The sequence below is a fragment of the Schistocerca serialis genome, chromosome 8 (genome assembly GCF_023864345.2).
Source record: "Schistocerca serialis cubense isolate TAMUIC-IGC-003099 chromosome 8, iqSchSeri2.2, whole genome shotgun sequence".
Taxonomy (NCBI): Eukaryota; Metazoa; Arthropoda; class Insecta; order Orthoptera; family Acrididae; genus Schistocerca; species Schistocerca serialis.
The window spans coordinates 441,643,014-441,665,657 of NC_064645.1; the positions used below are offsets into that span (position 1 = coordinate 441,643,014).

Genomic DNA, 22,644 nt, shown 5'->3' on the forward strand with positions numbered 1-22,644 from the left:
CACATTGAGAATCTGCTCTAGTGTTCTTTCTTTATGCACAAATCCAGCTTGCTCTGGCGGTATTTATTTATCTTAGTAGGTTCTCAGGCATTCATGGATGACATTCAGCTCAATCTTGCTGGCATGTGAAATCAAGGAAATGGCTCTGTAGTTCCCACAATGCTGTGTGTTTTCTTTCTTATGAAAGTGAATCATTACTGACATAGTAACGCAATGATTTCCTAACTCAGATCTCCAGATGCTTTGATAATTTCGGCATTAATAAGGTCAATCCAGATGCTTTTTTGTTTTTCAATTTATCTATAGCTTTTCAGATTTATTCTTTTCCTAAGATATTATGTTCCTTCTCTACTGGAGTGTATTCATTACCAAGTTTTCCATTTTTATTCATGTAGTATGTTCTCCACTGGTCAGCAGCTAGTTCTATATCAGTCAGTGGGTGCCATCTTCAGAATCTACAACCCATGTCCTTGGTTTGAAGGATCTTGTTAGTTTTTCTATTTCATTGAACATGCACCCAGTCTTAGAGTGATCCTGGAACTTCTCAGTTCTATCACATGTTTCACTCGTGTAATTATTCTGGTCTCTTCAGTAACTTCTCTGTATTAACACTGCTAAGTTGTCACACAGTGGAGTTCCCTGTAATTCTCTCATCTTCACTACTTTTCTGTCCTTAATGATTTATGTGGTCTCATTAATAAGCCAATTACATTTATTCTTCACTTTTTTGCTATCCTTGACTACTTCCTCAACTGTTTTGACTAAAGTCTTCTTCAGGAAATTCCATTTTTCTGCGGATGTCACATTAACTGACTGACCCGTCAAAAGTATTTTGTGGACTTGATTCCTAAAAATTTCAATTTCAGCCTTTTGCTTTTGGAGGGGACCATTTACATTCCAACAGTTTCATTCTCAGTTCAAGATATAAAAGCTGATGGTCAGAACCACAGTCAGCATCATGAAGAGCCTGATGTTTTTAAAGGATGATCTCCATCTTAACCCAGTCAGAGAATTGTCAATCTGATAATGGTAAGTTCCAGGAGTAAAGTCTTTGTGGATGATGCTGGAAGCAGGTGTTGATAATAACAAACCTATTTTCCTGACAGACCTGAATCATTTGATATCTGTGATCATTTTGTTTTTGTCCAAACCATGACAACCAAGTACTGCATTTGACAAGTCTCATTCCCCTACCTTAGCACTCAAATCTCCTTGGACTATGGTAACTTACTTTTTATAATATTCTTCTAACTCTTCATCACCAGCTGCTGAAGTTGCTGAGTATGTATGTATAGCATTTAACTTGAAAGGTCTAATGTTGAATTTCACTGTATTAATTGGTCACTGATAGACTTGCATTCAATATATGCGACATTCCATCCCTTGTGTACTTCCATTGCCAAGTAAAAAGCCCCCTACCAACAGTGATAGTGAAAATGGTCCCATTAAATTGAAAAATTGACAAAACCAGTAAATATTACTTGCTGAATAACACATGTTACTTAGCTATTACACAAGGGCAGTGACATGCTGATGGGAACTATTCAATAAGTTGGTGTATTCAGTCATTTTTCAACAGTGCGATGCTGGTGAAAAAGATCTTATTTTAGAACTGACAAGCATTTAAAATATAAAATTCTAATGGAAATCATGCTCTAATAACTTAAAACTGGCCAAAAATGGTTCACAGTCCATGTAACCAAAATGATTGGAAATGCTAAAAGAACACAGCCAAGACAGTCAAATTTTGTTCTTATTGAGAAAACTTTCCCCCAAGATGTTTGGAACAAAGATAAACTTTCAACAGCAAGTCAAGATGTTAGCAACAGGTTACATGGGCTAGGTTGAATTATAAATTACCAAGACTTTTGCCCAACATAAAACTATGAAATCTGGAAGTTCATGAAAACTGTGTCTTGCATAAGTGTGTGAAAGTAGATGTTCCAACACAGATACATGGCTGGGAATTTTTACTGAAGACAAAGTAATTTAGTAAATTGTTTGATACTACAGCTTTTAATTTTTTGATCTGTAATTCAATAATAATTTTTCTCGTGTTTACTACATACGAACTAAACAATGAAGTATATAAAGAGGAAGGGAATAGAGCAAAAGATGGTAGTTTGGCATTGTTGGGTACTTGCTAAAAAATCTTAAGTACTCAGTACAGCCACAATCAGGCTCCCTCATGTTCAAGCATATTGTAAAGTGAAGTTTCCTTCCCTCACCTGTTTCTAAGAATGAACATTTCTTGTAAATATGTCAGGACTCCTGCTGTTACTAATTTCAAAATTAATCACCTTACAACTTCTGTAGTATTATGCTGAATTTCCACTGGTTTAAGATGAATGTTGCACAAATGACCAGAATGTCAAAAATATATACATATATAATTGTTACCAGCCAACACCCATGTACATAACATTTTAGTTCAATGACATTCAGTTTATGGAAACAGACAAAATATGATGAATTACAAACAGAAGTTATGTACAGCTACAATACATGCTCTCAGTAAAAGCACAATTTCCGCATGTGTCACGAGATAAGATGCACAGGCACTCATTTCACTGTCTACAATACTGATACAGTTCTCAGGATTTTATCTTCAAATGTACTTGGATTACATGTAAAATCTGATTTCATATACTTATGACTAATAACACACATTGAAAGCACAACAGTTTCATCACAGATAAGTACAACTACCATCAGTTTCACAATTATGAACAGCAGTAGCATTTGTTCAAATTTCTTAAAAAACAATTTGCAACTGAAGACAGTTCTCTGACTGAAGTCATGGTGTACACACAAAAAGTTAATATTTCACTGACATACCTGTCTGCTGTGTTCATGTAATTTGCAGTATGGAAAACACAATAACAAATAGTTAGATGGAGAAACCTAAAAACTCAGTTAACAAAGTGTAGTTGTTTGCAGAAGGTATATTTTTGGATGCTCAGCCAGGTTGAGACTCCATTTTTGTGCATAATAAAACGGATAACCTAATAATCTTTGAAAGGTGTTTCTGACTATGGTCTTACACACACCCTCTTTTTGACCTCGGATCAGATTGCACAATAATGGTATTGTCAACCTGGCTTGACAGCAAGAAAAATATTGTCTATTAATTATACCATGGAACACCTCAAAAATCACTCAAAAGAGTTCTGTTATTAGAGTAACCAGAATACGATGAATGATAGTTACATAAAAACAAACAAGTACATTTAAGTGAATGCACAAAGCAGATGACATAAATATAGGTTAATGTTAGATAAGGATATACAAGACAGATACAATCCCACTAAATTATTAAAAATCAAAATTCTTCTATTTAATGTTGTAATATCTATCCTTTCTACTTCAACTAATGTAACTGGTGATGTCTTCCATTGCAATATGTGATCTGCTGATTGATCAACTGTCTTATGCAAATGAACAAATGTCACCAATTTAAGGTACATATTTAGATATTATTTAGGGATACAAACAGTTTTCTACAAGAAGAGTACATTTGAAATGTGGTCCAACAAGTTTTCAAACAAAATAGACTTTATATATTCAGTACTTCGCGCAGTAAGACAGAATAGCAATAAATGTTTGGCACAAGTAGGAATGGAATCACTTTATAAATATAGTAATACATATTTCATTATTTTGTTAGAAAATATTTCATTATCCACAACATGCAGGAAAAAAATTAATAAAAATACAAAAATACATTCTTTCTTTAAATGCTATTCTTTGGAAGTACACAGAGCATCTATAGTGGATATAAACTACTTGTACAATACGGGAATGGATACAGATATACTTATTTCTTTTAAACTTATTTCTTTTAAACAATTACTATAAAGGAACTTTTTAAAATGCATCTACTGTATACTCACTAAAAGCTTAACAATCACAGTCAGAAGTCTACACGGAGGAATAAATTAAACATTCTGGAGTGAACAGGTACATTTGCATGCAGTACAAGTACTAACTAACTTCAGGTAGCACTTATTTCCCCAACTCCACTATGAATATTTCTTATATTCCACACTGAAGCAGCTTCCCTGCAAGATTTCAATGGATAAAAATTAATGCTTTGTTAAGAACTTCACCTTGAATTAACATGAGAGTGATTAGATTTAAATTAATTGTTTTTGTTTACAACTGAATATACACATGAAAGTGAGACAAAAGGTCAACAAACAAGCTAAAATAAAAATTATGAAACATTTAGTAAATGTACTGTCACAACTAAGAAGATTTATAAATATATGAAAAGCAATAAAAACACCTTTCCATTTTTACAACATATTACATGAAAAAAGGAAAATTATTACACAAGACAGTAACATTTATAGCAGACAATGATAATAGCTGGCAAAAGGTTTTCTTAACAAACTACCTACATGAATGAACGAAACCAATTAAACATTTTTTTTTTTAAGTTACTCAGAGAGAAATATATATACAGTATAAATGAGTAGTTAAAATGAAACTAGTTACCATATAGTGGAGATGCTGAGTCGCAGATAGGCACAACAAAAAGACTCTCACAATTATAGTTTTCGGCCGTTAAGGCCTTTGTCTACAATACACACACACGTGTGCACGCATGCACACACACACACACACACACACACACACACGTGCATGCTCGCGTGAGCGCGCGCACGCACACACAGGCAGGCACGCGCCCTGCCCCCCCCCCCCCCCCCCCCCCCCCACACACACACACACGACTGCAGTCTCAGAAAACTGAAACCACACTGCCAGTGGCAGAGTTGCCTGAGACTGCAGTCGTGTGTGTGAGTTGCATTTGATTGAGTGAGTGAGTGTGTGTGTGTGTGTGTGTGTGTGTGTGTGTGTGTGTGTGTGTGTGTATTGTAGACAAAGGCCTTAATGGCCGAAAGCTATAATTGTGAGAGTCTTTTTGTTGTGCCTATCTGCAACTCAGCATCTCTACTATATGGTGAGTTACATTCCATCCTGGATATTCCATTGTTTAATACGAAAGTAGATGTCAGGTGTTACATTGTAACAGAAAATGTGTAATAAACTTTTTACGTGTAGTCCTGTTTTCTTTTATTGCTCATATATAAATCCTTGAAGTAATCTTACATTTGTCTGCACATAAAACTGTATGGTGGACTCAATACTCACAGCTGAAAATTATCACCTAGAGTCCATGAGCAAAGAATAAATATGGAAATAAATGGAGCATAAAATATTTTGCAGAAGAAAAAAAATGTATGTAAGAAGAATAGTTCTTATGTACAGCCACAGTAAGTAATAAATAATGACACTTTAAAATTTGTAGCGACCTGTGTAAGATACTGCAACCACCATATTCGGACAGCTGTATGGCACACCACAGAAGTCACAAACGCTAGTGACGGCAGAGGCATCCACTTTTGATTGCGAGCACAGCATTCTGTAGTGCACACTCTACAGGCCGGCCAAAGGCTTATAGAGTCGGGCCCGGCCCGCCTCCCTCTTAGTCATACGTTGGCATTTAGTCTGCGTGTCTCGGACTAGTAGTGCAGCCACTCCATAGCAAGTGTTTTCCTGTAGCAGTCTTCTTGAAGTAATGAACTGTTCTGTTTGACGTTATGTGTGTGCTCTTGTAGTCAGAACAAAATTCTTTCTGTTTTTTCATCATCAGGTGAGGGGATTCTTCTACTTTAGAATCAAATACTGTGTGATGAATGAAGCAAGGAAGATAAACACTGGTACGCAAAACTCAAGGACGAAAGTAACTTTTGCACACTTTGTCACTGCCAAGTAACAAAGCTCAGTGAAACTTGGACCACACTTAGAAAGAACTGCTACGGTATAGTACAGAATGTAACTGAAAGAAATACGCAATAAGACAAACAGAAATGACACTTTTACTCAAAGACAATAATTATCCTGAAGTCACTGTGATTTATGATGGTCCTCTGGACGATGATGAAGGTGGGACATGCTTCTTAATAATGTGTGTGGTCATCACTAATGGTAACTTATGCTCTGCAGAGTCCTACCACACTGGCCAGAGGTTGGTAAGAAGGTCTTCTGGTAGGACATTCTATTCCTCCAAAAGGGTGGTTAACAAATGCATGTGGCCGTGTTGCAGTACATCTCCCCAACACATCCCACATATGCTCGGTGGGATTTAAGTCAAGGGAAAGGGCAGGCCAGTCCATTTCCCAAATATCCCTCTTGCTCCAAGAGCTCCTCCATCTGCGCTGCTTGATGTGGTTGCACAAAGTCATACATAAAAATGAAGTCAGTGCTGAAACTATCTCTGAAAAGATACACACTGGGAAGGAGTATAGTGTCATAATAATGTTGACTGGTGAGTGTACTGTGTTCCAAGATTTGGATGTCAGTTTGTCCATGCAACATTATGCCTTTCCACACTGTAACACCTGGACCACCAAATCTATCGTGTACAAGGATGTTCCCCAGTGCATTGTGTGTTCCACCTCTCAACATGAAGGTACGCCCAGCATTGTTGAACTTGATTGTTTTTGGTGGTCCAGGTGTTACGATGTGAAGAGACATTATGTTGCAATGATGTACTGACTTCTAAATCTTTGAACATGGTGCATTCACCAGACAACATTATTATGACACTACACTACTCCTCAGGTGCATCTTTTCAGGAGTGCATTTGGTCCACAGTTCATTTTTATGGATGACAAAGTGCAACCACATCAAACAGTAAAGGTAGAGCAGCTCTTGAAACTAGAGAATATACAGTGAATGGTCTGACCTGCCTCTTCCCCCAACTTAAATCCCATCGGGCATGTGCGGGTTGCATTCGGGAGAAATACCGCAGCATGACCACATGCACCAATCACCATCCAACAGTTGTTAGCCATGTTCGTGGAGGATGGAATGCCCTAGCATAACAATTCCTTACCAATCTTGAGGCCAGCACAGGAGCACGTTGCAGAGCATGCACTGCTGTCACTGGTGATCACACATTCTATTAAAAACCATGTCCTACCTTTTACATTGTCCTGTGAACCATCAAGAATTGTGGAGACTTCAATGTAGTTATTGTCCTTGAATAAAAGTCTCATATTTGTTCATCTCATTGCATATTTCTTTTATGCAGACTAGCACATACAAAAAGAGCATTTATCACATTTTTTAAATTTTTATTCTATTTATTTGTTTATTTTTTTGGTAAAGGAAGTTTGCTATTATCAAATATAAGCCTGGAAGAAATTTGTGAGTACATTCAAATGGAGCACAGCATTGCATGGAAGTGAATCATGGACTGTAGGAAAGAAGAGAAACGAAGCATTTGAGATGTGGTGTTACAGAAGCATGCTGAGAATTATGTTGACTGACAAGGTACGAAATGGTGAAGTTCCCTGCAGAATGAACAAGGAAAGTAATATGTGGAAAATACTGGCTACAAGAAGGCGAGAGACGATAGGAGATGCATTAAGATATCCAGAAATAACTTCCATTGTACTAGAGGGAGCCATAGAGAGAAAACACTAAAGATTTTGGTTCCTGAAATGATCTATGCAACATGACTGATTGCGTAAATGAATGAATGTTAACACTTTCACATGAGCAAGCATGCCTCACACACACAGCCGCTATCTCTGGCTGCTCAGGCCTAAGCAGCCAGAGATAGTGGTCGTGTGGGTGAGGCATGCTTGCTTGGACGAATGAGTGTGTGTTTCTCTTTTCCAATGAAGGCTTTGGCCAATAGCTTAATATGTACATCTTTTTGTTCTGCCTGATTGCAACTCAGCATGTCATCCTTACAGTTAGTAGCAATCTATCCTTTCCATAATTGTTGATAATCCAACCTCGACTATCCATTGTTTGAATGAACGTTAATAAGGATAGATACATTTTATTACTTCTCTTAAAAATGGGCTGAACAATGATTGATTTTAATATTTTTGGAAAAAAATCGCTAAGACTGTAATGCATTACATATTTCAAAACTAATGTTTGTTACTACTTCTCAACACAACACTTTGGTATTCTAAAAATAACAGCAACACCAAATGAAAAGGAGAAAGGTACACCCTTTTTATGGACAAAATTGACTGACTCACTTATTTTTATCAAACTTATTTTTATTTTAAATAAAGTCATATTTATAACATGATGACAATCATACTGAATATGACAATGCTTTGTCTACCAAGTGCCATCCAAACTATAACATAGAATAAACTATCTCTAATCTACAGCTGAAGTTGGTAATGACTATTATCATATTATAAATGTGATTCGGACTAAAATTTAAAGAAGTGCACAACTTCACATGAGCTTTTATTTTTGAAAGAGTTGATTGTTTCAGGACTTATGATGAGGTACATTACTTTCAGTTCTTTCTTTCAAAAATCTGTAAAGCAGCAGAAATTTTCTACGTCTGTACAAAAGTGGTTTGTCCTCAGTACATGGAATTATTCCTTACCTAAAATTTCCACCTTTGCACTTCTCTTTCACCATGTGCTTAATCAAATAAATGACTTTTGTCATGACTTTTGTCATGACTTCTCTACTATTACAAGTATTGTTTCATATATTGACATTGAAAATTTCCATATGGTTTATGACTTTTTTTGTCTGCTCTTAGGTTTATCACTGAACCAAGAGAAAAAAACTGTAAACATCTCTTTTATCTCAGGTAAATATAAATTTCTTATATAAACTATGAATACACTTACCTTAGACAGTTGTCTGGAAGTTTTACAGCTAAACACCACAAAATTAGAGCCAAAATCACGGACCAAGTACGTAAAGGGCCCAAGAGAAAAGCCATTGTTCCATAGGCAAGCCAAAAGAAATATGCAAACATCATCTGCAATGTCACTATCACAGCAAATGGGAAATGATGAAGAAATGTATGCATTATTGTGCACGATTTGTTTGCGACTTTATGATAAAGCCTGAAAATATAAAGAGCAGAAATTAAGGACTATCAACATGTGTATTACTCTCATCAATGAGAAGAACTCTTTTTAAAAGTGTACCTTCTTTCCAGATAATGTGCAAGGAAGAGGGTAAGTGGAAGCTGAAAACTACACATCTGAAACATTAAAAAAGAAAAAAACAGTCTTCAGAACACACGAAATTGTACACAGGCATTAAGAATATTGCCTTAATTAATTACAATGAGAAAAATACCTGCAAAAATCCATAAGCGTAAGTGAAAGAGCCAGGGAGATAGCTCTTATTGATGAATATACCCCATGCAAAAATTACGCCAGTGTAGCCTTCTATCACTTCACCCACTGACCACGGACCTACACATTAGAAACAGAAAAAAATATTATGAGAACAGTAAGTCCTGGAGGGGCAAAAACACTTTCATCGTAAAGTATGGAGTAACTGCAAGTGTCTGGGGGGAGGGGGGAGGAGGGGGGGGGGGGGAGGAGCAGGGTTGAGATGGCTGCTGGGTCTTACAGGGTCTTTTCCTACATCTACATCTACATCCATACTCCGCAAGCCATCTGACGGTGTGTGGCGGAGGGTACTTTGAGTACTATCTCAACTAATCTTAAAGTCTCATTTTATTTAATGCCTTGTGGCATCTATATTAGCCACCCTTGAGAGAGAAAGCCATGTAATGTCTAAAAGAGTAATTCAGAAATTTTTCATGTGATTATTTTTATTAGCAAAGTGGTGAAATTGGGGGAGAGGGGGACAATGGAATTAGCACAAATGAGTAAGTAAAGGCTTGTTAAGTAATAGTTTAGTATTGATTTGCAATAATTATGTGTTGGTTGTTTTGTGTGGCAACCTTGAGAGTGGGTGCAGCAACAGACGGCTGTGGGAGAATTGTGTTCTGTTGAAGAGATGTAATGACTGAACCGCATCTGCCAGGCCAAAAGAGATGACAGGTTTGCAAAGGAGCTGAATTACAGGTAGTGGAAAAAGAGAGAGAGAGAAGGAAGAGGAAGAAGTGGAAGAAGAGGAAGAAGAAGAAGAACAAGAAAGAAAGAAATACCAGAAAGTAGTTGTTCGGTTATTCTCTTTTAGCCATACTGGAAGTTTCAAAGGTGTCAGCCAGTACATGCTCCATTAAAGAATGTTCTATGGCACATAAAGCTTTATTAAATGTTAAGCTAAATATAAAGACTTAACTGGCCAAGTTGATCCCAGGTTCTGGGAGTCAGGCTTGTGCTGAGATTACTGTGGGTATAAATGTGCTGAGGTTTAATACCATTCATATGACTAGCCAAATACACAGAACACTGGAAGGATAGTGTACCACAGGTATGGTTGTCAGAGGCACTAAGTGATCCAAAGACATCAATATCTTGGCCTTGGTGTTTTTAAATCAAATCTTTGTTATTTTAAATCAAATCTTTATTATTATATCACACGCCCCACACAATCAAAGATAGTGACATAGATTACTTGTCAATCCTAACACTATATAGAGACTAATAAAATTAATCTAGCAGTATATGATGTTTGATAATAAAAGTGAAGCATCCAGAAGAGGAGCAGGAAACTAAATGAAACTTTACACGGTTTCAGAGGGTAAATGATGTTATTTCAGTAATTATAAAATTAAGTCATATTTACAAAGAATTCAGCAGTACGAGGCCACGTATCAGTAAGAAGTAGCATCCACTTTTGCCTGTACGCTACACTGCTTCATTTGGAAAGGGTGTCACATAGCCGTTGGATCATCTCCTGAGACAAGCTGGCCCACAACTGCAGTAACTGGTCCTCAGTACATCATCTACTGGCACTGGGACAGAGTTGACGTATGAGCTGGTCCCACACATATCCTATCTGGGAAAGAGCTGGGGATCTCGCTAGCCACAAGAATACCTCAACATCATACAGACAGTTCATAGCGACACATGCCAAATGTGTACTAGCACTGTCCTGCCTCCAACACTTCTTGGAATGTACACTACCGCATTTTCAACAGTAAGCCTCTCCGTGATGTGCAACACCTCTCTCATAGCAACTGCCATTGGAGCTGGGCATCTCCATAACTTTCAAGCCAACTAAATGATCACGTAACATAATGCACAGCTCTAACTGTTTTATTAATCCAACTTAGTAAGGGCCCTGGAATGATGAGCAATACTTAAGCAACCACTTTTTGAACAGTCACCTCGATTTTGTTTTTTTTTCCTTTGAAAATCTGTGTGAGGTCAGTGAGGAAAAAAGTGACTACTTTCACCAAGAAGTCAGAAGTGATGGAAATATGATACCAGAGCTGCTAGAATGCCAATATCATAAGATACTGATCACTGAAAGAGATATACAATTGGCAGTTTATTGAAGCAAAAGCTATATTAAATGTTTTTAGGGGAAGAGAGAAAAGAAGTATGAAACAATGGACACACAATTCCTTTGTAATAAAGAGGTGTTTTCACACTTATACCTCAAAAGTACCCACACCCGCAGAACCCAGCAGGAGCAGAGTTTTTCTACTTATAGATAGGATTAAGTTTACTTTTTGTTCTCACATGCCTCCGCTACGAAGTGAATTGTGTCTGCTTCTTGACTAGCACATACTACCGTATTCTAACTTTCTGAATGAATTTTAATGCATTTGCATTGTGTGAGCTGACTTTTTAGTGTGACTTTATATGCCGCCATTAGCACTACTGTCATCTGATCCACTTTGAGTCCCACGATCAATGAATACAATGGTTGCATAGTCAGTGTAGCCACAGCAGTGGAGCCCAGTGGACGCATTAGCAGCACAGTAGTTCCTGTTTATGCAAAGAATTTAATTTAGTTATTGGTCTTTGAATTGTATCTATGTTGCTTACTATGTTGAAATGTGTATACTAACTTACTCTAAATTTTTGCATAAATTTTAGAGCATTTGCACTATGTGAGGTAACTTTTGAGAGCAGTAGAAATTAGAAGTACTGTAGCAGCAATACTTTAAATTGTGTCCAACAACTGCTTGGGTTAGTGTTGTATTCTCTGTGGTATAAAAAAAAGTGATTAATCTGATTTATGACTGATGGGGAGTGTGCCTGTTGTTTACAGATGCAGGTGGAATTGGCCATGGACTGTAAACAGGTGGAAGCTGTGTTAGTTACAAAAAGCAAGATTCAGGCTGCTGCCCTGGAGTGCGGTGGCACTGGGACATCTGAGGCAAATACTTTGGCACCTCCAGAGCCTATACCATTGCCTGAGATTCCTGACTGTACAGTGCATTTCAGTTCACTCATCTTGGATGGTCAACATTAACTGGCACTGAATGGTGAACAATGGTGGCCTGTGTACCAGGCAAAAGTGGGTACTAGGTCATATGGCTGTCCCCTACACCTCAAAAACAGGTTTGAGGTACTGCTCACTGTTGAAAGTACATCTGAGTGAGTATGAGATGCCTCGTCTATTGGAGCTGGGGCCGATCCCACTGAAAGATCTAAACGAGTGCACAGGGTGGGACAGTTTTTCATTGGGAGCTTCAAAATTAGGCGAATGGTGGATCCCCTTAGAGAAATAGAGGACAGGTCAGGAAAGAAGCCCAGTGTACATGATGTTTGCTTGCTAAGAGACACATGCAATCTATGGAGGAGGCTCTTCCAGCAGGAACTGAGTTCGTTGTGTGCACCTAGCTGCAAATCATGGCTAATGTCAGCACGAATGATACCTGCCATTTGTGTTCAGAGGCCTTCCTTGGTTCCTACACGTGGCTGCCTGCATTGGTAAAGACAACTAGCCTTACTCTTGGGGTGGAAGCAGAACTAGAATTTTGCAGCATTGTTCCCAGAACCAATCATGATCCTCTGGTTTGGACCAGGGTGGAGGGCTTAAACCAGGGCTCAAAAGGTCCTGTGATGATTTTAGATGTGTATTTCTCGGCCTCCGTTATCAGTTGGCAAATTGTAGAACCCTGCCTTCTCTACCCCCCCCCCCCCCCCCGCCCCTCCTCCCTTCAATAGGTCAGGCATGCCCTACACCAAGGAAGAGGCTAAAATGACAGCAACATACACGTTGCACTATATTGAGAAATCAGTCCACAGGCATGGTAAGACACATTCTGATTTTAGACAGGGACGAATACTATCCCTATTAATTAAAGAAAGCAGCATTCATGATGGAAGATGGGGTAAAGAAAACCTTTATGTAGTATTAATTAGTTAATTCCTGGAGCATCTACAGAAAGGTTCCAGAACTAGTCTCACTTCTAATCAATAACAACGCCCGTACTGAGGACAGAAAGCTGGCTGAAATCAGACAGTAAAAGTAATGAAATTCTAAATTCTGACTGGAATATACGATAATATCTAATGAGGTCAGTGCAGATTCTGAATGTGAAATAATGTAGGTAAATTTTTAGAAATGGATCAAACATGGTCATTGTATGCTTTTATATACCCGATGCCTGAGGAGCAGTAGTGATGGAACATTTGAGGGGAAACTTGGGAGATATTTCATGTAAATTTCTGGTCATGTTATAGTATTAGGTAGAAATTTCAACTTACAAACTACAGAATGGAGGCCTCAGGTGATTAAGGAAGGTAGTATGGACAGGGAATCGTGAAATTTTTCTAAATGCCTTAGCCGAAAATTAAACTGAGCGGCTAATCAGAGAACCAACACTTGAAATTAACATAGGCCTACTTGGTTTCCCAGTTACAACAGGCAGAAAGACTCATTATTGTATGATTACATGACTGTAGAACAATCACTGGAAGAAGTCACACCCATAAAATATCAGTGAACATGCAAGTAGAGTGATTTAATGATTTAAAGTGGATAGCCACAAGAAAATAATTGCAGGTAAGGCAGGGGGGAGAAATCTCAGGAAGTGTTGTCCACCAACAAATGAGGTAGTTTATAAATCTCCCATTTGGCCAGTACTTGAATACTGCTTGTCTGTCTGGGATTCGTATCAGATAGGATTGATAGACAAAATTACCAAAGATCCGAAGGAGAGCAGCATCTTGTCACAGCTTTGTTTAGAAAGCATAAGAGCATCGTGAAGATACTCAACTCCAGTGGCAGACACTAAAATAGAGGCACTGTGCATCACAATGTGGTTTAATATTAAAATTCTTAGTGTGAATATTCCTAGAAGACTCAACCGATATATTACTTCCTCCTATGTATATCTCATGGAAAGACTTTGAAGGCGAAACTCAAGCTCTCACAGAGGCTTATCAAAAATACTTCCCATGACTAACAGGAAAGTGTGGAAGTGATATTGGTACATAAAGTACCCGGTGTCACACATCATAACATGGCTTGTGGAAAATAGATATAGATGTAGAAAGAAACCTCTTTTCATACAGAATAAATCAATTACTTTCCATTCTGATTACATATGTTTGCAAATTTTCTAATCTATAATGAAATCACATTGTGACAAAAACTGTGAGTGATAGAAAAAAAAATTAAATCATCTATGGATTCAGTGACCATGAAATTGTAGCATCAAACAATTACCAAACAAAAATAGTGAACACATATTTTCTGTTAACTAGTGTTACTAATGAATATGGCTCCACCATGTCTAGCCCTCTTCCTACCGAGTTTTTCAGTTTTGCAGAGCCTTAGTACAATGACACACATAGATGGTGTAGAGGAAACTGTAGATGGAGCAATTGTTGCATGTGCATTTGCACATACAGGTGCACAAGCCACCATTAGGTGGTAAGGTTGGGTTGATGCATATTTTATACTGTCATCTAACCACCTTGCATTAGGTCATCACAATCCTTTCTTATCTCTTGGTTGATTTTCATTATAGTCATAATTACATCTTCCATCCCAGTCTATTCCCTAATCCACTGGTTTGTTTTCCTACAACTCCTAATAATTTTCAGCATGCATCCCTCCACTGAGTTTTGAATGTTTTCATATTAAAAATCTATGCATCACTGCCAGTAGTCAAAATTGGTAATACTCAGTGATTATTAGCTTTCCATTTCAGACACATCAGAATATTTGTTTTGGAAAACCTATTTTGCTTATTACCTGATTGTTTACTTACTTACATATTAATTTTCTGCTGTCAATCTAGTCTATAACTGACCTTAACAGAAACACACTACTATTGGTTCTATGTTAATTATAATTTTCTTTTTGAGGTGCTGATTGTACACTACTGTAGTTTAATTATAACTGATTTTCAAGCATGCTTTTTACAACAACTTTGTTAAATTCTTCCATGAATTGTAATGGTTTATCTGTGCTAGAGGCAATAGTACAATTTCAACAGAAAAACAAAGGTGTTGCAGATATGTATCACTGACATGTACTTATTCTCCAGTTTCCCAGCTAAGGTTCCTCAAGTCTACCCTGAAACAAAAAGTCTCCACTTAGCAAAGTTACTTTTATCCACCTAATTAATCTCTGCAATACTGGAAAGTTCTCACTGCATGCTATTCACTCACTTTCTAACTGAGGTTTTGGGTGGCTGACAGGCACATAAAGAAGACTGACCTTCCTCAGAGCTAGCTAACAAAAGCACTAGGATAGAGATTGTGTCAGGTGAAGTTAGTGAGAGGAACAAGAAGAAAGAAAGCAGAAGGGATGCAGACAACTGGGAAGGAGAGGCAACCAGGGAATGTTTGTTTCTTTTGTTTCAGGGCATAAAAACAACTGAGGTCGTATTTGCCCATGTCAGAACCGCAGAACACAAAGACAAAAAAAAAAAAAGGAGTTAAAAATGACTACACATTAAGCCCAATCAATGGAAAGGAGGACAGTTAAGCACTTAAGAGAAAGATGCGTATAATATGCCATAGAGAAACGGATGCCCTGGACTAAAGATTAAATGTCCTTCACCATATTGCTACGATGGATAAAAAGAAAAATGTGGTCAACAGCCCACAGGTTGTTCACTAAAACGGCCAATAATTCAGACGGCAAACATAAATGAGAATGTAAGTGGTTAAAAAAGGGCATTCCGTCAGGAAATGGTGAACTGTCAAAGGTTGATGACAATAAGCACAAAGTGGTGGGGGAACACTACTTAACAGATGGGGGAGGGCAGGGGGGGGGGGGGGAGGGGGAAGGTGAAAGCAGATCGGGAAAAAATGAGAGAGCTCGAAATTGTCACGAGGATGCAATTTTGTTTCCTAGGCGTAAAGAACAAGATGGACGCTGCAATTCCAAGAGCAGCCGTAAGTCCTCTTTGTTGGACTGAATGTTGCAAGTGTTCGATTGGAGGAGAGTCACGATGAAGAAAGGGGAGGAGGGAAAAAATGAAGGGGTGTAATGGAGAGGATCCTCCAGCTTCTGCGCCAGCCTTTGAAGGCTCACTGTTACAAGTCACAGAGGCTGGAGGATCCTGGTCCATGAGATCTACAGAGGCATCGGTTTTCTCCTTCTGTTGATCTGTGGAGTCCAGGGCAGAAAAATGGTTGGCGGTGTGCCCTAGTGACATGGAAGTTGTCCAGACGAGGGTATCACATAGTGACACCGTCAAAGAGGATCTCCCAGTCAGCAAAGGAGATGACCATTTGGCATTGTTGGATTTCTCCGGGCCTTGGCAGAAGACGACTCACATGTTTGTTGGCTGGAGGGACATAAGAAGTATTTACGGGAGTGTTCCTTCTGTCCTTTCCTGCCTGCTGGTTGTGTAGCAGGTGACTTCGTCTCATGAGGCGAAAGTCTGGCGGCTTGTTGGGCAGATGGAGGAGGAGACAGGGGTGCTACCATAACAATAGGCAATTTTACAACTGCAGTGCTGAATTTGAAATCACATGTCTGCATGGCTATGTCCTTCGTGAAGCAAGATGTAGCAAGAACAGTACTGTAAGTACTGGTTGGTAGAACACAGGGTTTCCAACTAACCAACAACCGGGTAAGGCACTTTTTCCTTTACCCGGCTCTCCTGGATGCTCATTGAGATACACAGGACAATTTTGACAGGCGGCAGAATGGTCGCCAAAGCAGTTGATAGAGTGGGGAGAAGGAGGCGGACAATTGCCCTCGTGTGCATCCCTGCCACAGGTTACACATTTGGCTGGGTGTCGACAAGACATTTGAGTGTGGTTGAAACAATGACACTGGTAGCAGCTCATCAGGTTCGGAATGTATGGTCGGACTGTGGCAACATCATAGACTGCTTTGATCTTGAATGGGAGCAACACTCTATCAAAGGCGAGAAAAAGAGTGCGTGTGGGCACTACGGATGCAATGGACAGCAATGACACCCTGATCATGGATCATGTTTGGATTTCTGCCTCAGTCAGACCATCAAGAAGCCTAGAGCAAATAACACCATGAGAAGAATGCAGCATTAGATGGGCCTTGACACGAACACGATAGCAATGAAGGAGCGAAGTATAAGCAGCTGTTGTGCTTGAGAATCAGAAGTAGGCTCCAAAGGCATAGTGCCAGTGTGTAAATGAGGGCAGGATTTCACAGGGCCAGCAATTGTATCAATACCTTTCTGAATAATAAGGGAAGAGCAAAGTTGAACATACAATGGAAGAACATGTTGAGCACAACATGCTTGACTTCAGCCACTGCTTAACACAATTCATATCTCCCTATCCTCTCCACTCCCCTATACCATTATACCAGCTAGTTTGATTTACATAGATGGGGTTTGTTCTTACAGCACATTCTTTGATTCTGCAATCCTCCTGGCCTGAATTTCTGCCAGTTCCTGTTCCACATATATCTCCCCCTGTGTACTCATGATTCTCATTCCACTTGTTTAATCTCTATATCCACAGTCTCTCTCTTTCAAGAAAATCATTCAAGCAAGTTTGTCACAAGTTCTGAATTAAGTGTACCTTTCTTGTACCCTATTATATTCATGACAGCTCCATAGATTGAGGGACCTTTGCATACACTGTCAACTTATCATTTACTGAAGAAGAGTTCCCAGATAGGTTGAAAATATCAAAACTGAAGTCATTATTAAAAATGGCAAGTATAAGGCAGAAAAGTACTGGTTTTCTCCAAAATAGTAGAAAAATTGATGACGCACCAAATCAACAAATCCCTAAATGACCACAAGTTACTACACAGTAATCAGCATTGCTTTCAGACAACACATAAAATGAAAGACAATAGCATAATAGGAGTTAATTTAGATCTCTCCAAAGCATTAGATACTATCAATCATGGGAGCCATAAAAAAAACCAGAAGCACTAGCAAATCAAGGATCTGGCAAAAAGTGCTTTGAATTGCACCAAGCAAGCTGAATACAGATTGTAGGACAGATATCACCTTACTACATTCACAAAATCAATTTAGTTTCAGACGGGAAAAAAAAAGTCGAAACAGGAGCACCTCAATGCAATAGTCTAGGACCAATATTACTTCTTATCTGTAAAATGATGTACAGAGCCACACAGTGCCATCAATGCCATGCCATTCACATATGCTTGTGCCCCTGGATCGCACTCATCCTTACAAATTTTATTTTATATTTCAAATTATTTTCTGGGAAATATATACATAAGCTACTATTGACTATATCTTAATTAAACTGACTCCAAAATTAATATTATGTAGCAGAAAGAGAGTTGACTTTTTCACTACATGGTTTGTGAGTATTAAGCCAAGTGTTTGAAGCACAAATAAGGTTTCTACTTTCTATTAAATATTTTTAGATTTCCATGAAACTTTTAGTTTCTGTATCTCAAAGCTGGTTTGATGCGGCTTTTTACTACAGCTGTCCAGCCCCTCTAATTACAGAAACATTTATGCTGATATGCTGGAGCAATTCCTGGAACCACAGATTCAACAAGAAGACACTGCTGACACTGATGTGTTGCATCAAGGTGGAGCACCCTCTCATTTTGCTCTCATATTAAGGGAGTATCTAATGGAAGATTCACAGACAGATGGACAGGCAGAGGTTTAGCAAAGACCAAGGCCATTGCATTCATCACTTGATTTAACATCCTCAAATTTCTTCACTTGAGTACATAAAGGCAATGGTGTAAAAAACAGAGGTAAGGCATTTCCTGGATCTAAGAGCTTCAATCTGGGATTCATTGTTGCCAATTTGACAAGATATACTACAGAATTAAATCAGTGCTTTTGAGTGATGGGAACAGTAGTTTGAAATGAAGTTAGGCCATGCTGAATTGTGATACAAATACATATACAGTGTCAACAGAAATTCATGCATATTGCATAAATGCATCAATTATTTCATAGAAATGGATCAATACTTTATGTCCATCCTGTACAACAGCAGCTTCCAATGTTATGAACAATCTTTTAATTTAAGCTTGATTCAGTAATTAACGAGTAAAAGTGAGCTGCAAATTATAATCTACTTGTGTGAACTATGTTATTTGATCATATTTAAATAATTTATCCAGAACATTTCAACTACATATTTTAGAGAAAGTTTTATAAGACATACAGGCTAATATATAGTACAAACAGCGAGTGTGACAAGACTGAAACCTGACCCTTATGACAGAGTAGTGTATAAAAAAGTTATAACTACATGTCACGTTCTATTTAGTTTAATAATCTAGTGTAAATTTTCTCCGTTTTGTACAAAATACAATTTATGGATTCTATTCAACAAGTAAATAATAATACACCTAAAGTAAAGGAGGACAAACATATACATATAAGGCCAGAAACTGAAAAAGATGCTGGCATTACAGGTGTACTGCTGTACAGACTCATAATACAGTGGCAGCTTCCAACATTAGGAACCATTTTGTAATCTTAGTTGGAATCAGTAATACATAATGGTGAGCTGTAATTTCATGATTGTATTTAATAAACTCTTCTGAACTTCCTGTGTATAGAATTTAAATGAAATATTATCTTTGACCTACCTACAGATGGAAGGAAAGAAGTTTATTTTACTGCCCTTCCTGTTATGTAATTTAATTAGAGATGGTGCACAAACTTGGATGAAACATGATGGGGCACTCACTAAATTGAAGGTTGGTTTAAAAAGAAACCATTCTAGCATTTACCTAAAAACATTTAGAACCACAGAGAATGTTAACCTGGATAGTCGGATTCACATTTGAACTCTCATCCTTCCCAATACAACTCCAGACCCATAACCATTGCATTATTTTGACCGGTCATTTGACATTAGATGTAGTAATATTACTAGTACTACCACAATGTGAGGAATACATATGTCAATTAGTTCCAATTTGCTTTTCAATGTTTAGTCATCCCTACTATTTTAGTGTCAGTACTTGTGGAGAAATCTTATTCCGAGACATTCTGATGTTTATTATAGGCCTGATGGAATGTTAGGTCACTATATTTGTGTCTAACTTTGAAGTAAAGGCGCCTGTGGACTTTTTTCGTTTATATAGCAGAGAGAAGGTCCTTGGATTTACAGGGTAATGATATACATTCTTAAATACAAAAGTATGAAGCGGAATGGTTGACAAGTATGAGGGGTACTCAAAGTATTAATCAACAATTTGAAACAAGATAGTTACAAAATTAATTTTTTGTTTGTTTGCAGGTAAATGTCAGTAAACCAGGCACACACTGAAATCCCCATGCCACAGTACCACAGCATGAGGTAATTCGTTTTTGGGAGCAGCAGAAATCTTGTGGTTGTGTTACGCCATTCCTGACAGCTAAAAAAGTTATCTAGATTGATCTGATATAGTTTCCACATTTTCGGTATTGACAGGAAAGAATTGCCAAACAATACTCCACCTTATGAGTGGACTACGTCATTTTGTTTGACTTCTTTAGTGATATTCTGTGGTACTGTGGTACAGGAATTTCAGTCTGTTAGGACTGTAGACACATACCTGCAAACAAACAAACAAATATAACATAACTAATGTGTTGAGATGATAATTGCAACTAAAAATTGTACCTACCCCTCATACTTACATTCAGGGGGTCAAATTCTTAGTACTGCCAACAGATATACCGAAAAATGCAAGAAACTTGGATGCATTTTCACTCTGCAGCAGACTGTGTGCAGATTTGAAACTTCCTGACTGATTAAAATTGTGTGCAGGGCCAGGACTCAAACTTGGGACCTCTGCCTTCGAGAGCAAGTGTTCAACTGACTGAGCTACCCAAGCACAACTCATGACCCACACTCATAGTTTCAGTTCCACGAGTACGTCTCTCATTCCTTCCAAACTCCACGGTTATCTTGCGTACCTTGCAGTCCTGTATGAAAAAAGGGAAGTTTGAAAGGTAGGAAAGGTGTACTAGTGGAAGTAAACATGTGAAGCCAGGCTATAAATTGTACTTTGATAACTCAGTTGGTTAAGCACTTGCTCACACAAAAGTCCCAAGTTCAAGTCCCAGTGCGGCACACAGTTGTAATCTGCCATGACATTAAGAAACTATCTTAGCATTCAGAACTATTAGTTCTTTCTTTGGAGATGAAAGAGGGAGTAGTCTGTGGAAGTTATGGAAGGAAGGGGAAGTCACTTAGATGCAGGATAAGGGATTGTGATTTTCCATTTTGCTGCTATCATCATCACAATGTTGGTTACTGTTTCTAGTATGCACCGGGTTGACGAATATGCGAAAAGTGCAAGACTTCATATTTCATACAAGCTGTGGCATATTTGCACTGGTGAGCAGGAGTGTCAGAACATGTACACAGATCATCCACTCTGTACTGTCACATCAATTTACTTCACACCTGCAGATAGGCAACTCAAAGAACAGACTGTCCAAATATTTTATTTATTTTGTTAGGTCCATTTTTTTCACCTGCTGAACAAAGAGTGCTCTGGCTGCTCTGTAAGATTGTCTGTTGTGAATGCTTATTGCTGAATGGCATGTGTTCACAAGAATGGTGACAAACAATGATGAAATTTAAGCTTTGGGTGCAATAAATCAGTCTGTGGTAGCGCAGAGAGATGATAAATACACCTTTTGTCTCAATGCTTCATATGCTGGGGTTGTGTTATCAGATTTAGTGTTTGGAGAGAACTTGGGCCACTTAATATGGCACTGTACATGAAAAGTAATTGTATCAGACTGCATGACATGTGCAACATAAAAATGATATTTTGGACAGACATGAACTGGTGTCAGATTTTTGTAATATTATCAACATTTCACAGGAAGTAGCTTCTGTGAACTTTGTCTTTGTATTCTTTCTCATTTTGTTGTGTGCTGCCCATTTACTGAAATAAATATTACATACCAAATGAAATACTGGCAAAAAGGTTCAATTTTACGGAAAGTAAACTACACTGCTACAAAGAATTAGGGGAATATGACTTTGGGCGTCTGCCATCCTACATTGAGCAATAATTGAGGACTGGATATGTTACCAACTTAGACCTTCATCTTTCACAAAGTAACTACACAATGGAACATCATTACATCCTCAATAGTTTATATAAATATGTCTGAAATGTCAGACAGGCGTCGAAAACAAAGTGCAATCAGTCATACCGTCACCCTGGGTGCTCTTCATTGAACATTGAAAGCTGCAATAATGTGTATGCTGTATGTGAGTGTTTATCACTGCCTGACACCTACATGGCATGCTCCTTATAAGTATACAGAAGTCATCCTTTGGTGTCCATTGCCATTCTTCAATGAGAGCCCATGAGAGTTCGTGGAGAATCTGTGGTGGAACAGGATGACCACAAACATGTCTGTCACACATGTGCAAAATATGCACAGCGGAGTTTAGGTAGGGACTCACCACCATGCATTCCACTACTTCAATGTCCAGGCTTCGCAAGACATCCCTGCTGGGACCCACCACCTAGACTCTGGCATCAGAAGGAATT

General features: G+C 38.3%; 1 protein-coding gene across 1 annotated transcript in view; it reads right to left on the reverse strand.

Annotated features, from left to right (window-relative positions):
- Nucleotides 1-2,365: 2,365 nt before the first annotated feature.
- The window catches only part of LOC126417175 (transmembrane protein 62-like), a 74,208-nt gene continuing 53,929 nt past the window's right edge, over nucleotides 2,366-22,644 (reverse strand). The window contains exons 11-14 of the mRNA XM_050085076.1: nucleotides 9,148-9,266; nucleotides 8,994-9,049; nucleotides 8,688-8,909; nucleotides 2,366-4,061 (exon numbers count right to left, since the gene is read on the reverse strand). Coding sequence (XP_049941033.1) covers nucleotides 3,995-4,061; nucleotides 8,688-8,909; nucleotides 8,994-9,049; nucleotides 9,148-9,266 — 464 coding nt within the window. The 3' untranslated portion in view covers nucleotides 2,366-3,994. The remainder of the gene's footprint in view (nucleotides 4,062-8,687; nucleotides 8,910-8,993; nucleotides 9,050-9,147; nucleotides 9,267-22,644) is intronic.